General features: G+C 38.9%; 1 protein-coding gene across 1 annotated transcript in view; it reads left to right on the top strand.

The window, feature by feature from the left end:
- Positions 1-17592, top strand: part of Pip4p2 (phosphatidylinositol-4,5-bisphosphate 4-phosphatase 2) — a 59077-nt gene extending 41485 nt beyond the window's left edge. The window contains exons 5-7 of the mRNA XM_052715965.1: positions 4713-4765; positions 14730-14820; positions 16070-17592. Coding sequence (XP_052571925.1) covers positions 4713-4765; positions 14730-14820; positions 16070-16213 — 288 coding nt within the window. The 3' untranslated portion in view covers positions 16214-17592. The remainder of the gene's footprint in view (positions 1-4712; positions 4766-14729; positions 14821-16069) is intronic.
- The last annotated feature ends 814 nt before the right edge of the window (positions 17593-18406 follow it).

Consider the following 18406-nt stretch of genomic DNA (forward strand, 5'->3'; position numbering starts at 1 on the left):
ATGAAAAAAAAAAAGGCTTTCTTTGGACTCCTGAGACCAGGGAGGACATTCCTTTTGTGGATTCAATATCACCATGATGACCTTGTTCAACAGGTTCCTTCTGTTTTTCGTGTCATCTTCTAATAGGGTTATAATTCCTAAGTGAAGTTGGTCAGGAATTTACTATTTGACACCATTTCAAGACCTACCTGCACTAATTTCTAAGTGAAGTTGGTCAGGAATTTACTATTTGACACCGTTTCAAGACCCACCTGCACTAATTCCTAAGTGAAGTTGGTCAGGAATTTACAATTTGACACCGTTTCCAGACCTACCTGTACTCACTGAGCAGTTTAGAAGAATGAGAGTTGTGTTTGCAAAATATGTTTAATGCCATGTTTATTTAATGGGACCATCAGTTATCATTCTATAAATACTTTCATAAATATTGGGAAGGGATAGGCTAAACAAATTGGGCAGAAGTTTTTATAAGTGTATTCTGCAGTACTTCCCGTGTGTGTCACTGTTGACATCTGAAAGGGAGTTTTTATGTTTTGAGAGAATCCTGCGGTCAGATAACAGCGATGTTTTGAGGGCCATGTTGAGAAAACAATTTCCTAGGAGAATAAAGTGATATGCAGGCTTAAACCAGTCCACCAGGAATATAGAGACCTTTCTTAACGTGCAGTGGAGGTTAACACTGCGTCCATACTGGAGACAGGTACGCACTTGCTGATAAAAGGCATATTTATCCTGATTGAGGCAAGTGATCTCTTACAGAACTGCCCAACTCACCACATGTGCTGAGTCACAGACAGGGTGCAGAGCCCCAGCTCACCACATGTGCTGAGTCACAGACAGGGTGCAGAGCCCCAGCTCACCACATGCGCTGAGTCACAGACAGTGGTTCAAACTTTTCTCTGAAGTGGGCCAAGCTGGTACCTTCTGACATGGTCAGATTTTCTTTACTTGAATACAGAGTTAGTGCCATAGCTGAGGGAAAGGATGGTTTCAGTGCAAGCATATTTCCAGGTGTTTCTCATTGTCTATTATATCCATTAAAAATATTCCAGTGAGGTAATAGTAAGTGACTGATTTTATGCAATAAAGCCTTATTGATGAGCTTTCTTAGTTGAAAATTGTATCATGGGGCCACTGAGTTTAACTGTCCAGTAGAATGGGTTAAAAACAAATGCAATGTTGGAAGGTGTCTAAAAATGATTAAGTTTTAGAGAAGTCACTTTTAATTTTTTGACAGAAGTAAGATTTTTTTTTTAAATGAGAACCATGTTATTTAACTAGATTTGCCGTGAAAGAGCAATAACCTTTACTTATCACTTTCCTTGCTGTTGTATAAACAGCATAGGAGCTGAAGGGCCGGCCTCCCTGTTGGATTCCCCACTTGAATCATGTGGGAAAATGCTATTAGATGGACTCCCCTGTGAGGCACAAAGAGAATGAATAAGTATCCCTTTATAGAGACTTTTGCTGTGCTGTTACTATCTTAGGGTACAGTCAGGCCAGAGACAGAAGCAAGGGCGGGGGTCAGTCTAAGGGTCTCTCAGAATTAACCTGAAAAGCACCGAGCCCAAGGGTACCATCACAAAGGCAGTTACATCCAAGGAGGCCAGGCCAGGAATTGGCTAGGCTGAGAGCTTTTCTCAAGTGTTTAAGTTTGAGAGAAAGGGCTGCTAAAAGTCCGTTCTTCTCTTTTCTGCATGTCCCCTTAGCTTCTAGATCATGGACAGAGGGTTCCTGCTTGGGAGCAGACTCAGCTCCCCTAGAATTTCATGATTCCCTAAGCTTCCATCAGGCGGGGAGTGGAATCTCTCTCTCTCTATGTGTGCCTGTGCCTGCAGGATGTCAGACAGAGATGCAGCTCCCCTGACCAGTTCTCTTGCCAGACTGTGAACCTCTTCCACCAAACTGATGAAGATCTCAAGAGTCTCATGCAAACAGCACTTGGGAACCCTCACAAAGTTGTGTAATTGATGTTGTAGGGTACGATCACAGCCATATCTATATTGCTGTGTGGTTTTCTCCTGACAAATTGATCGCATCAAACTTGGAGTCAAAGTCTACCACATGTCCTTTCCCATCCACCACTGGCAATGCTGAGACTTGGCACTATGCGAAGACACTTAGAGCCATGCAAATGAGGGTGATAGTAAGGGCTGTAGCCATATGGGCATAGGTGCCAGTCTGTAGCTTTTCTAAGGATGCAGTCATGAATTCTGGCATGAGAACTCAGTGATAGGGAATTTGAGTAAGGGGATGTACGAGGCATTGCTTGATCCTGGTCCCGTTACTGTACATCTTGTTTTAATTAATGAAGAGATAGCATCAAACAAGCTGGGATGAGGAGAGGTGCAGACAAGTGGCGTAAAGGAGCCCTGTAGGTATGCTAGTCTTCTGGTTTCTGTGTTGTGCTTTCCAAGCTCATGGATGTGTACCCAGGACAGCCCGGCTGCAGCAGCGCAGCATCTGTGTGAGACCGTGATGGTCGGCAGGCACGCCAGACTTCTTCCATCTCACCACAGAACAGCACACACACCGCTAGTCATCGGGAAAGATACTCTCCTCTGCACCCAGGAGCATGGAGGAATCAGGGCAGAGCAGGGCTGAGCATTCGTACAGGGAGGTAGACATGCTATTCTTTGGATTCTGGAGTCTCCTGCAGGTGTCATACCCCAGGTAGGAAACTACCTGAAGGGACCAAGATGCCAGAAAAAAAGTTCGTTCGTTTTGCTTGTTTGTTTCTATCAGGACTTCAAGGTTTAGCCATTTTAAGAGTACAGGCATAGCATTTTAGATAAGGAGATTGTAGAAAGTCAAATGCTTTGCAAAAAAAATTTCATCCATTTAAATACATTGACAGAAAATCAAACCCAGCTTTAAAAATCTTTTCTTTTTTGAAGTTGAGAGACTGCACTGGAGACAGCAGCAGCACCGTTTCTGTCAGGTTTACCTCCTTCAAGCATAGTTTACCTCCTTCACAATCAAGTCTCAGATGTTAGTTATCAATGAATTCGCCAAGATTAACCTGTGCTCAAATGCTCACTGTAAGATAATCATGTTGAGATGAGCAATCTTCTTTGGCTAGTCACCTAAAATTCGTATTCTGCAATGTGTCAACCTTAAGTCTTGGGTTTGGAGTTACCCTTGACTTAAGGGTTTTTTAATTGCCTCCTCAGGCCGTTTTCTGGTTTTAACTATAAAAATCACTTATGAAAAGCTGTATAGATAACATCCGAAATGATATTACAAGTCCAACAACTCATCTGTTGAAAATACAAAAGAACACTTTATTTTGTGTTCTGTTCTGGCATCTGTGTAGATCTCTGTTTGGCACATTAATTCCAGAATCTTTTGCAGGTAAGAGTAACTGAAATAAACTCATGCGTCACAAAGTGTAAGTAGTGAGAGGAAGTTTGGTTGCTGCTTGAAAACGGTGCGAGTTTGGTTGACATTCTCCGATGTTGAAAATAATGTCTCTGAAAAAGCTGAGTCTTCACATAGTTTCATTCCCAGTTTATTTCCCTTGGGAGTATGTGCCCTACTGCGATGGAAAGAGCATGTGAAGGTTTTATTAAGGTTAGTGGGGTTTCATGAAGTTTGAATTAAAATGAAGAAACAGAGCACAGGAAATCCACACCCTTTGCTCATTTCTTAAATCTGGGAATGAAAGAAAAATGTAAAAGAAAAACCCGTAAGGTATTTTCTTAAAATTATCTTTTGTTATTTGGAAAACATTAGCATATGCATCAGTTATTGAAAACTCACAACAATTAGAAGTTAGACACCTAGAATCCCAAGCAAAAATTAATTCTTATATGGGAGACTAGTTTTGAGACAAATTAATGACATATTTATATCCCTGTAAAACCATGAAAGAAATATACTATTATCTTACTTAAAGCAAGATGGGTAATTAGATTGTTGGGGTGTCATAGAGAACCCTGGACCCCACGCTTGTTCAACATCAACAGAAACTCAGAGCAACAGCCACACCACCCTAGAAAGCCCTTTGAAAATACTTTCATGAGATAAATATTTGCTTAAATTTACAGGAACTTTCTTCGAAAAACTTTGCCCTAAGGTCTCCATGCTATTTTGAGAATCCGAATAATCGTTTTATGAGAAAGGTTACACATTCTATTACATTTACTGGTAGATAGAGAAGAAAATTGTACCATTGGATTAATGCGGTTTTCTTGCATTTTACGAACAAGAGGGAGCAAGATAGTTTCCTGGTTGCAGTTCTGTAAGAATTTCATTTGGTTAGTTTATTATGTGTGCTGTGGCTTCCCACACAAGTAAAACAGAAAACTGAAAGAAGTTATAAATCAAAATATTCAAGCATTTACAAGTTGGCTCCCAGGGCTTAAAGGAAGATAAAGTTTGAAGGTACATGATCTACTTCATAAACAACTGAGAAGCACAGAGGAAAGAGGTGACGTGAGTGTAGAACTGCATTCTCTTTCCTTGCGAGGCAAGTGCAGATGGCGTCAGAGCCCTGAAAGAGGCGTGGGAACCGGTTCAGACTGGGATCCCAAAATGTGTTTTCAGGGCCTGAGAGAGCTGTTGGAGGTGAAAAACGAGGGAGCCAGGAGAAGGCAACTGATGGCTGCTGTCATGATCCCTGGTGACATTCAGACTAAAGTAAACAGTTTCTCAGATTGGCTGGTTTTCAGTTGTTTTTCTTTTCAAATCCCTCTCTGTTTATTTTACAGTGGATGGAACTGAGGTTCAACACTCTGGCAAAATGCCCACACTGCAAAAAAATGTAAGTTCTCTGCTGCTGGAAATACCATTGAGAAGTGCTGGAGCTCAATCTACAGGGTTTGGGATTCTCACTTAAGTAGATTTGATTTTTAAGACGTGCTATGAAGTGAGTGAATTCTTAATATATTATCATTTTCAAGACAAAGACAAGGCGTCTTTAGGCTAATATAGTCCATTTTGAAATTAAAATAATTGGGCTTGATTATTGTTCTTTAAAGGGAAATCCATTTCTAAGAGAGCAAAATTAATAAATTGTTAGTTACCTGGAGAGTTTTCCAATGTTATAAAGGTTATAATCTCTTGCAACTAATCTACAGTTTGTAAGAAATATTGTAATCAAGGAGAAAACCTATATTGTTTGTGAGTCTGTAATTAGTTGATGGTTAGTTTTCTGCTCTCTTCCTAATGAGATTATTACTATGGCAAAGTTTATATAACTGTCTGTTTTAACTATGAAGTCTATTTATCTCTGTTTCAAACTGGTTTGCTTAGGGAAAAGAACAAAAAGCAATATGACCATGGGAAACCACAAAGATATTTTGATTGAAAATATTGTATGGCTTAAGTGTTGGGGATTTTGAGGACCAAGATTCCGACTGAATCACAGGAGTCAGTCATTACTACGGATGATGACTTACTCTAGCTGAAGAGTATTAAGCACACTCAGTGAAGGGAAAAGACAATGGAGAACAAACCTTGGAGACATCAAGCGGCAGCTTCAAAGAGGCCTTTCCAAATGGAATCTTCTGTGAAGGATTGGTACCACATTTGCAATGTGTGCCCACTAAGGGTGTTCACTTGAGGCTTGGTGCCCTGGGGAACATTGGCACCTATTGCCAAGCACATACCCACATTCCAGATGCCCAACAGGAAAGTTCATATTTGGTATAACCCATATCACTCACAGAGAGAATGTATGCCCTATAAGCCACTCTTACTACTTATGGAATGCTGGGAACTTTTAAAAAGCCTAAGTACCCAGAGAGCAGCTAAAGACCAACCTCATAAGAGTGACTTTTTTAAATGATAGTAGTCTTAGGCTTGATATGTTAACCTTTCCACACATTAATTTTGATAATGAAAATTTAAATAAAAATGATTATCCCCTTACATGTGTGAATTATAATGTAAGCAAAGTCAATTAAACTGGAATGTTTTGACAATTCAATTTTTAAAAGAGAAAATATGGATTCATACTTTATATGACCTTGACTATGATCTAATTAACTTCATCTGCTTTGACAGTAGAAGAATCCCAAGGATGGTTTCTCAGAGAAAATAATTAAAAAGTGTCTGAAAAATTGAGAATACATAATAAAATGTCTCTATTCATCACTGCTAAATGATTTCAATTAAATATATTCCTGGGATAATTTTCTTTATCATTCATTTTTAACTTTAAAAGAAGAGATTTTTTTGTGAAATAAATCACCTACATTTTTAGGTTTATTGAATCTAGTGGAAGTCCATTCATAGATAAGAAAAGTAGACAACCCCAAATACATACACAGAAAAAAAATCATGTTGGGGAGACAATTCCTAATATGTGAATACAAATGCTACCAAAATATGTGAATATGCATGCTATCAATACATGTTTAAGCATGTATCACAAAATGCACAAAATTAAGTGGTAACTTTTTCCCAAGGACATCAAGGAGTATTAAAAAGATCACAAAAACAAGAAGCAAAGGATCGGATGCTCTAAGCACGGTGACAGCAGCCTTCCAAGCCCTGCACACATTGTCCAGAACTTCTGCAGCAGTCTTAGAGTGCAGGGATGCCTGGCCTAGTTTTCCAAGTTAGAAACTGCTGAGAGAGGGCAAGGGTTGTGCTTCAGGAACTTGGTGGATTTACTACTTCAGAACAGGGCCCTTTTTTTGCTGATAAGAATGTTAAATTTCTGATCAGAAGGCTGTAACTTAGGGAGCAGTGTGCATAGAAATTCACGTGGATTAAACCAGCTTAAACATCATTCTCAGAAGATGGTGTGTAGAGTTGGAGTCATAAGCTAGCCATGGGAAAATTCAGGGCGTTTGTTACTTCTGAGTGGTAATTGCACAGATACTGCCATGACATGAGCACCGTAGCTGGTTTCTAGATTTCTTTTTTTCTTTTCTTTTCTTTTTTTTGGCTTTTGTATATGATTAAGCTTTATTAGAAACTTGGAGGGTCACATGGGAGCATCCATCTGACTGTTATTGCCACTCTTCCAGAATCTTAGTTTCACTTTGATCCATGGTGGACTCATGACAGATTCATTCCTGTGCAGGTAGTGGTGGCCTCAGTAAGTTCTGTGAGCCTGTGATTGTATTGCCTGTGTCACACCCAGAATGCAACATTTCACAGGCCTTCTCCCTCTGTTCTGGCTCTTACATTCTTGCCTCACCTTCTCACCCCCTGAGGCGCAGGGGCTGATATAAGGTCCTGTTTAGGGCTGAGCATTCAAGCATAACTTATTCTCAGAATCCTGAGGATCTGCGAGTTTCTACATTCACCAGTTCACACAGACAGTCCTGGTTGAACTCTGTTGCCTTTACATGCTGCTCCCTGGACAGCAAGCTGGCGTCTCCTGGTTTCTAGATTTCTTTCGCATGTTTTTCTTTATAGCGACATGACGGGTCCATTAGAATAGGGTGCTGAGGCAGCGCTTTATTTCTTGAAACATAACTGTCCTAGAATTCCTTTTTATTTATAGGAGTTATAAAGTCATTACTCCAAAACGAGTATGCCAAGTGTTGATCTCACAAGTGTTTGGGGACAGCTTTTCCCACAGCTCCACAGGCAAAGAAATGTATTCTCCTATCCCATTTCCTTGTTCATGCAGAAGTGTAGGCTATTGCAGTTGAAAATGTGTTTTCCTTTCATTGTGGCTGGTGACTGCCATCTGGATATTGAGTTCTAGCATTCGGAAGTAGAATTTGGGCTGTAGTCCCCCACTGAAATGCTGTAATGGATCTAGGACTAACAGAGACATGGGCTTTTCATCTAAGTTCTCATGGAGTAGCAATTCTATGTCCCCAGGAACCCCTTTGTGAATGCCTTTCTACTGTTTTCAGTTATTATGGACCCTTCCTCTTGGATGCTGTCCTTTAGATTTTCTAAGTCAGACCCTTTACTTCAGTAAGCACTCCGGTGTTACTGGGAACTTGAAATAAAAGACAAAAGTCTTACAGTGATGCACCTTAGTTTGGTAGGCAAAAGGTGGGGAAGGGGCAGAATAGAAAAGCACAGTAAACCTTTAAAGTTCTGTCTTGGCAATGTTTGCTCTACTTGGAAGATTGGAGGGAAAGCGATCATGAGAGGTGGCCTTCAGGAGAGGGTGAAATGTGATCTAAGTTGCGTAGGCAAGGGGGGTTTGTAACGAAGTCAGTATGGTTCACTGCAGAAGCAGTCACTTGTTGAAAGGCAAGGGAGGACTCAGTGTAGCCATGCTGTTAAGAACGCAGCAGAGAGGACTGAGCATGGGTGGAGCCAGGCTGGGGCCAACAAGGACCTTATTTCCTAGCTGCTCTGGAGACTTTAAGGAGGAGCTCAGGATCTAGAAGACATGCAGCAGCAGGAGATGATAGGCTCCTTTTTTTTTTTTTATCACGGTTGATCTAAAGAGACTCAGGTTTGCTAGTCACCGAGTCTTCACCTTGTTTATCCCCTATGCAAACGACGTCTTGGGTCAACATGGCGGTGACTGTCCCCTTCTTTCCCCAGGATAACTGAAAGCTGAAAATTTTGGTGTTCGTTAGCCTTTTACTAATGTACAGCTTTACCCTTCCACTAAAGCTTTGCTTTTTATTCTCTTTTGAGCGTCCTTCCTTAATTTCTACCCCATTGTCCAAAAACACTTCTGTTCAGATCTTCTTTTTTCCCTTACACCCTTCAGCTCAGGGTGTAATCTCATCTACAATTACTTCATTCTAGTATCTAGCTGACGTCACAAACACTTTAACAATTTCCCGAGTCCACTCTGCACACCAATGTTCCTTATAGAGGAAGGATACATCAGTGAATCTTACTCCATCCCTCTAGTGCAGCCAGAATTCTGATTGTATCTTTTCTTTAGTCTCCATATATGGATGCTGATATCAGTTATGTCTCTTGCCACTTTACTTTTCCCTCCATATTCTTACCATTTCAGCTTTGCTTCACTCACTCAGCACCCTGTGTTAGTGCTCTGGCAGTGGCCTTCTGACGTACCCTTTAGCTCCAGCCTTTAAGTTTTCAAACAATTTCCTAGAAAAGCGTGCCCGTATCCATATATGATTTTAAAGTCTGGCTTCAGATCTTCCAGTAGTTCCCATGGCATGCAAATGTGTGAGTTACATGCTGTATAACTCAAGAAGATGCCATGTCCCTTCTTATCTTAATCCTGTTCATGTTTTCTTAATTTTGTCTTCCTAGTGGCATATAAATTGTTTTGAGGAAACAGTTTTTCTCTGTCTCTCTGTCTCTGTCTCTCTCTTTCAGAATGCTTTGTAGGAAGCTTTATACAGTCCCTAGATTTAAGTCTTTACCTACCTTCTAGAGCTTTCTTTGTTTTCCTCTGTACCTACAAACAACTCCTATGTGCTAACATCAGCAAACTCTTTTACTTCTGTAAACATCCTCTGCAATTCCTCGATTCTTTCCTTTATTCTTGTGTGGGAGCCATGAGCTGGCAGCCGTGAGATGGCCTGGCTTCTTTACTTCCTCTCCTCCTGCCTGCCTCGGAGATACCCATTAAACCCCACAAACTAGCTGAAATCTCTTTTGCTTCTCTTGTTGACTTGTACAAACTTCCTGTGGGAGAATGGCTAGAGTGTTGTTTTTTCTCTCATTCTTGTTTTTGTTTTTTTTGTTTGTTTTTTTCGAGACAAGGTTTCTCTGTGTAGCTTTGGTGCCTGTCCTGGATCTCGCTCTGTAGACCAGGTTGGCCTCGAACTCACAGAGATTCGCCTGGCTCTGCTTCCTGAGTGCTGGGATTAAAGACGTGCGCCACCACCGCCCGGCTTTTCTCTCATTCTTAAGCAACACTATTATAAACTAAAAGGGCCCATCCTTCTATCTATTCACACCTCGCCCTGCCTTCAAACCTCTCTGTATTGGTTCATTTTGTATTGCAATAATGAAATATTATAGATTTCAGCATTATAAAAACAAATAAGGCTCATTTTAGCTCATATGATCCAGGGTTAAGAGCCGCTACGTGGTGGTGGCCTTCTCGCTGGCAGAATTTGGGGATGGTACAGAGTTTCACAGGGCTAGTAACTGGGAATGTACACATGTGTTTCTCTCTCTGGTATTTCTGCTTATTCTTTAAGAACAAAACAAGCATAACCTTTATTCATGGGGTATTACCCTGGTGACTCTATCTAATCCTAATTACCTTTCTAAAGCCACATGTCTCTACATTCTCCCAATTAAATTCTCATTCTCTCAAACCCTCACTGTGAAGATTACACTCCAACGTGAGTTTCAGAAAGGTAGAAGCAATGTTCAAACCAGAGCACTTACCTTCTCCCATTACCTCATCTGAAATGAAAAAGAACATTGCTTGGCATAAAAAAACAAAGAAAGTTTTCATAACAACAGCCACACCACATTTTACATGTGTCCCTCATAAGACTAGCATTCCATAAAATGGTTTTGTAAACAGGGAAGTTTATAATTTGAAGCATAATTAGATGCTTGGGAACACCAAATAATCTCTCCTCTTGCAAAGTCACTGCACATTTTTTTAAAATATACTTTTAAATAGCTATAACAAACATCCTCTTTGATGCATAGATTAGCCAATAGGAAAGTTAAAAAGAATCACCTAGGTTCCACAAATGAAGATACAATGATAAGTGGGGCCATCCTGAGGCTGTAGTGTTCAGGTAAAGAGAAACGGCCTTTGCCTTTCGGGAGATGGAAACATTGGAATACTGCTCCCTCTCAATAACCTTCTTAAAATATGTTCTCCCCAAATGTGTAGGTAATGAAAAACAGCCTACCAGAACAGGAAGATGTGGAAAAGATAGCTTGTGTCAGCAAGCATCTTAATAGCAATATAGAAGTCAAAAGAGAGGGTTAAAAATACAACAGTTGGGAGCTGGAGAGATGGCTCAGTGGTTAAGAGCTCTTCCAGAGATCCTGATTTTAATTCCCAGCAAACAAATGGTAGCTCACAACCATCTCTAGTGGGATCTGATGCCCTCTTCTGGCATTAAAGTGTACATGCAGATAGAGCACTCAATCATAAAATAAATAAATCTTTAAAAGAAAAAAGTGTTAAAATTAAAAAAAAAATACAACAGTTGAGCATGGAGTGAAAGTAAAAGGACAGAAGAAGATGTAACCATGAGACACTCACCAAAGGCAAATGCACACCAGGCAAATGCTAACAAATGTCAAAACATCCATGAGTTTAAATAGCAAGTCTTTCGTGCTTTTCTCCCTTTTAGTAACTGAACTCTGTCCCATTCCCACCCCCACCCTCTCCTACAGTGGGACAGCTATGTGCTTAGGTGGGGAACAGTGGAATCAACGGTGATGAGTACAGCTTCCTGGCACGCTCCTCAAACACAGAATTGATTGACTTGCAGTTCTCTTGCCTCTCTAGCTATCTGGACAGGTTGCTGCAGCAGGAACCTTGCTACCAGTTGAGTGGAGTCTGCCAATGCCAGTTAACCACAACATAGGGCCATTACTCAGCTCTAGGCTGGATACCTGCATCTGACTTTATGTGCAAGAGAAACATACTCCCTTAAGTTACTGTAGTTGTGCATTTCCTTTGATGGTCTGGGTTTCTCTTTTATCACATGTACTAACTATATAGTATAAAAATATCATCATGGCCACTTCATCAGAAACATTAATTTCATACTTGGATGCACCATATACTACATATAGCATATATATATATATATATATATATATATATATATATATATATAAATACATTATACTATAATGTCACAGTATGTAAAAATGGAAACTGGCAGTTATAATGACTATGTTCTTATGATTTGAGATACAAAGAAACACAAAATTTTAAGACTTTAAAAGATAAAGTATTTTTGTAATGGATAAGAAAGCACTTCCTAGATAAGGTACTTAAAGGAAGACTGGTAATTTTGAATACACATTATTACCTTGGGCTGGAAAGACGGCGCAGTGGTTAAGAACATGTATCAGTCCTGCCAAGGACCTGAGTTCAGTTCCTAATTCCTGCATTGGGTGGCTCATAACCAGCTGTTAATCCTGCTCCAGGGGATCCAGCTCATTTGGCCTCTGTAGACACCTGCACTCATGTGCACAGGCACATACACCTACACATAATAAAAATAATAAAAATAAATCTTGAAAAAGAATTGCCTTATATTACATTGACTTTCTTGATTAAAAAAACTATCAAAAAATGCTATAAGAATGAAACTGGGTTACACAAATAAACCCTGTCTTGAAAAACCAAAAAAAAAAAAAAAAAAAAAGAAACTGTTTTTAATCACAGTGTGAGATATATATAGCACATATATCCATACATTTATATGCCAGGAATATTATCTATAAATACCATCTGGGAATCAGCACACAAATGACAGCCTGAGTTAAAGACATGAGCATGTACTGAGTAGAAAAAGAATAGCCAACTATCAGTTGAAATGTTTCCCCAACTTTAAAAATCAGGGTTACACTTATTCAGTAAAATGTGTATTACTACAATAAAAACCCTTCTCGGCATGATAAATAAAAACAATACTAAATGTTACATGCTGGCAAGAATTTAGGTTGAGTAATGGCATGTATCATACAATTTTGCTGAAGACATAAATTTTATATTTATTAGGGTTAAGGGTATGTTTATGATATAACTCAACACTATTTTGAGGAACATGTTTGAGAAATTATTACACATATAAATGACATAAAATAGTGCTCAGTTCCCATGTGGTCGTGGTGCACCCCTTTAACTCCAGCAGCCTCCACAGAGGCAGGTGGATCTCTGTGAGTTCAAGGCCAGCCTGGTCTACAGAGTGAGATCCAGGACAGCCAGGGCTGTTACACAAAGAAACCCAGTCTTGAAAAACCAAAACAAAATATAGTGCTCAGAGTAGTGGTATAATTAAAAAAAAAAACATTAAGAAAATGTTCCATTCATAAGATGAAAATTTGTTATGACCTAGATAGTCTCATATCAATATAGATTTCCCTGTCAAGTATTAAACAAATGAAAGGTCAGATCCTAGGCAAACAGTTAAACACACACATCTGTAAAGGTTTCACAGACACAGACATTCCTGGGTACTGCACACGGCACCACATACGTACTAAATACTGAGAAGGTTTTGACCTGTGCAATGAGCAGTCTTTGGTCCTTGCTTCATCTCTATGTTGGGTTAGCACTTAGGCTGTGGAATTGCGGTGGTTTCTTCCTTAATTTAAATGATTAAAAAAGGCATGGATTTTCTATACAGGATTTACACAGGAAGGCTAGTGTAACTGAGTTATCCTCTTGGTTCACAGAAAAGCTGCTCCCATTTCACTCAGCATCTTTGACTTCTACAGTGGGCAGTTCTAATCACCTTAGTTGGTTTCTCGTGCCTGGTAAGTTAGAGACCAGCACAGATTGCTACACAGGTAGTAATGAGAAAGAAGAATTAGCTGTGAGCTATAAGGCAGGAAACAAGAGTTAAAACCAAAAAGAGTGTGAGGCCAAGCAGAGCATAAAGGCATTGGACTGTACATGTCCCAGCGATTGCGGACAGCCCTCTGCACAGTGGAGTGGAAGTTGTCCCCAGGGCACCCAGATGTTTGTGTTAATGTTTAGTTCAGGAACATTGATGGTACATATATTGCAGCAAAATTCGTTAACTTCTAGGAAGATTTGGGTACTGAAGGAAATTATTATGCAAAATTAACCTCCTTAGAGTAGCATGTTTATAAATTATGTCTAACAAGTGGCCTGGTCCTCTATTTCACTCATTGAGAACAATCATTGATTACACATGGTCTCGGCACTGGCCATGTATGGTGACACCTCTTTCTGTCATTCACTGACGGTGCCTTCTCATGGTATGTGTTAATAAATATGTGCACATTAGCAAACAGTGCCCACCGGGCTTGGGTCACTTGCTCTCTTTATGCTTGCATCACTTTGAAAATTACTAATGTTAGGAGTGGAGGTAGATAAATATTATTGGATTTGGATTTCACTTGAGAAGCATAGTCACAGTGTATGCTTTGATGAATTTTCTATAGGCTTTTCGACAGTGTTGAGACACCTTAAAAATTTAACCCCTACGATGTTATAATTCTAATTCTAAAAAACATAAGACAATGATGAAAAATAAGCACAATGCTTTTAAGTGATGGTCAGTTGCCAGGATTTATAATGATGAAAACACTTAGGTGTAAGTGAGCGGGGAGGTGGATGATTCCGCTGCTTACGTATTAGAACTCCGTTTTGAGAATGCTTGATAACAGGAAAGCGTTCGTGCTGCCTATGGGTCAGTATAAAGACGGGCAGGAAGAGAGTGTGCTAGGACACTGGGAGATGGTTTTATGGCAGCAGAATTACACATTCTTCCCCTTTTCATTCATGTCTCTGTTGTCCACATTTTCTGCACTAAATATAAACCATAAGCAAGCCAAATGTTACTTTAAAGTCAGCATTTATTCACCATTCTGGAAAAGACCTTTGGATATGGACATTTATGATCGAGGGCCACAGTGATTTATTGTTGTTATTTATTTATTTGTTTTGTTGTTATTTATTTGTTTGTTTATATATTTGTTTATTTATAGATGGGTATTGTCAGTGAGCAAGGAAGGCACCGTTTACCTTTGTCACTTGTTGACAAATGTCATTTTATACACACTATCTGTCACGTCCAAGAAACAAATGAAGCCAGTAAGTTAGTGAAGCCAGACATAAGAATTCAAGAAGACGTGAGGGAAAATCTTGGCATGATATTTCATGTGTCCCTTTGCTCTGCTCTTTACAGCTCTTCAGTAGGTAGTGCACTTCCCCGGAGACGCTGCTGTGCATATGTGACCATCGGGATGATATGTATTTTCGTCGGAGTTGGATTAACTGTGAGTATTGCCTTTGTTTGTTTCTTTGTTCTGATACAGGCTCTCATGTAGCAGAGACTGGCCTTCAAGCTCAGGATCCCAAGTGCTGGGAGTATAGGTGTACTGGGATTACAGGGTACCCTGCCAGGCCAAGAGACTGAACACCACTATTAGAATTCTTTCTGCAGCTTTATCAACTTTAATCTGTCGCGAGACTTGGGACAGCCATCAGAGATCCCCAAGATGGTGGCCACTCAGCATGACAGGCTCTAGAGCTTCTGAAGGACTATGGTCAATCAGATAGGCAATTCTTGAGTAGAGGCCAGCAGAGGGTTTCAGATTCTCTGGAACTGGGGTTATAGATGGCTGTGAGCCCTGATGTGGGTGCTGGGAATCCAGTCTAGGTCCTCTGGATGAGCAATCAGTGCTCCTAACCTCAGAGCCATCTCTCCAGCCCCGTTTTAAAAGATTTCATGACATTATATTAATTATATAAAGTCAAGATTTCATTGTTGATGAATTGTTTCTAATGGAGTCTGCCTACCCAGGGAAAGCTATGTTTGTGCCCCTCTGAAAGTCTTTCGCACTGAGAAATTCGCTCTTCATTTGCCAAAAGCCTTCTTATTTTTGTTGAGTGGGCAGAACCAACTTTGCATGGTCATGGAGTATCTTATATCCAAAACAACACTTGTTTTCTTCTGAAAAATCGTTCTCTTTATCCATGTCAAATAGAGATTTATGTTTGCTATGAGGCTACGTTAGTTTCAGAGAGACTGAAGTTGAGCAGTTGGCATGGGAATTACATCAGGAGAAAGGAATGAGGAATTGATCTGTTTTGCTTTCCATGCTCTGTGTTCTTTGGTCAATACACCTGGTCCCATGTTATTAGTAATGCTGTACGGTGCCATATGAGAGTAAATATTTACATGGATTAAATACCTTACAGAGATAACATCACATGAATTCCCTTCTTTACTTTTTTTACTTTTTTTTTTTTGATACCGAGCCCTAAGATTTATAGGCATTCACCACCATATCTGACAGTGTGCTTTTTTTTTTTATTTACTTCATAAAATTAGTAGTTAATACAAATAGCATTGTTGTCTGTCAGTTAATCAAGAGCTACACATAGTCTTAGAGGGACTTATTGGCTTTAGTTTGGGTACATATTTCATGTAATCACAAACAGGAAGGGCCAACACAAATTTTCCCAGCAGACATTTTCTTAAAGTTTCTAATCTCTTGTTTTTGTATTATTTTTTTGTTTCAGGTTGGCACTCAAGATTTTTCAAGGAGATTTCATGCAACCTATGTATCTTGGGCAGTTGCTTACCTCTTAGGTTTGATTTGCCTTATCCGAGCTTGTTACTGGGGTGCAATAAGAGTCAGTTATCCAGAACACAGTTTTGCTTAAATCTGCCCCTGAATCCTTGACGCAGGTGAGAGTGTCCAGTAGTTCTTGATAAGCTCTTTTGGACACCTTCAGATCATGTACCCTAGTGGATTCCATTCTGCTTTGTATAATAGTTTCAAGACTTTGTGAGTCTTTTCTGAACAGATACTCACTACAGTACATTATATGCAAGTTCACTTTGCTGCTAGGTTATCAGACTTGGAAAAATTAAGTGTGTCTTTGTTCTTTTAAATCAATTAAAATTATTTTTGGATTTGTCATCACATGTTACATCTAATATCAGTCTTTTATTATGTTTAAACCATTTCTTCCATTACTTCTGTGACTATTCCCAAGAAGTGTTTATAAATGTTTCTACACTAGGTTCACATTTATACTTACATTTTCAACAGAATTGCTTGCTTTAAAAATCTAAGCAATATGTGTTTTTGCTTGAACTGCTTACTGTAATTTTAACCTAAGACTATAGTTACCTTATTCAGGAAAAAAAAATTGAGTGTACTTTCAAAAACTTGACATTCTTGTCAGAGAAACATTTCTAGATATTATATGCTTGTTTTTCTGTTGTTTGTAGAAAGATACAATATTTTGGTAGTAAATTAAAATACTTAGGATGAACATACTTGTTCACAGTTGGATATGTTGGATAAATGTCTTTTCTCTAAGATTACAGAACTTTTTGCCTTTCATTTTTGTCTTTTTATTTAGCATTTACAAAAGTCTAGTCTGAGTTTATGGAATGTAATGTTAATCTGCTGGATGTATTCCTTTATAGACTGGAGGAAGTATTTCAGAAAACATATTTTATAATACTTCATCATCTCATCAAAGATATATTTACACTGGGTGCACTTCCTTTCTTTAGGTCATGGCAAAACTTTCTTTTTGAGATGCTTGTGCACCCGTTTCTCTGTGAAGAGAACCTATGGCATTTTATATTAGCTGAAATGTTAGAATTAGAGATTCTCTTACCATTTCTCAGCTGACCAGATAATGACGCAACTTATTCAAGAAAATGGATCAGAGACAAAGAGTTTCATGGTTTCTTAAAACTTCGCTTGAGGTTCATGGAATCAGCTCCTGCACTGCCCATTTTTGCAGTTTCGAAGGAATTATTTGAGAATTAATGGTCTAAACTCTTTCAAATTGTAAAATTAGACAATGAGATGACCTGAGTAAATTAGTAGGTGATTCCAAAGAACAAGACTGGTATTTTAAATTATTTATGTTCCTGATTAATATAAAAATGTACTTACCACGAAGTTTGGAAAGAAATACATGTAAACCTCAAAGAGAAAATGATAAATGTATAAATGCAGTAGCTCAGGATTATATGTATCTTTGAAAATACACTAATAAAGATTATTATTCAAAAGTTACTTTGTCCTATTTAATCTTAAAAAATAAGATTTAGTTTCTAAAATTTACTTTGAGATCTTGCTCTGAAATAGTCATCTTAAAAAAGACATAACATTTACAATGTTAATTTATCATTTTTGTGCTATTTTCATAACTATGCTTTTCAAAAATCATTTTGCATGCATGGCGTTGGTAGCATATTTGACATGGAGTATCAGATAATCGACTTTGTCCCGTCTCAGTGACAGTCCTTTGTAGTAGTGCAGGATGTTGATTGTCAACCCATTCTTCCCCTATTGGTTTGGAATCTCACATTGTGTTGGATGCTATTGGACAGTATCCTTCTGAATATGACTCTGGGAGATGTGTGACAGCTTGTTCACATGGTCATCCCCATTGAGATCTCTTCCTGGTACACATGGACTCTGTCTGAATGGAAGGATGAATGTGCACTGGGATAAGTGACTGTGCTATTTTTAGTCCTTATGTACACTCAGTCAGTACATGTGCATGAGGGATAAGTGACTGCATTATTTTTAGTCCTTATATACACTCAGTCAGTACATGTGCATGAAGGATAAGTGACTGTGGTATTTTTAGTCCTTATGTACACTCGGTCAGTACATGTGCACAAGGGATAAGTGACTGCATTATTTTTAGTTCTTATGTACACTTGGTCAGTACTTAGTGTTTTGAGCTAGAATATTTAGGTAGATATTATAATGTTAGGTTAAAGAAAAAAATCCAAATATTACCTAGAAGCAAACTATGTAAAAGATTGGTATAGTGATTGAAACTAAGACCAACACTTCAAGAACTAGTGTATGAAAAAAA

This window comes from Peromyscus californicus, unplaced genomic scaffold (assembly GCF_007827085.1).
Source record: "Peromyscus californicus insignis strain IS unplaced genomic scaffold, ASM782708v3 Scaffold_5__1_contigs__length_169319896, whole genome shotgun sequence".
Taxonomy (NCBI): Eukaryota; Metazoa; Chordata; class Mammalia; order Rodentia; family Cricetidae; genus Peromyscus; species Peromyscus californicus.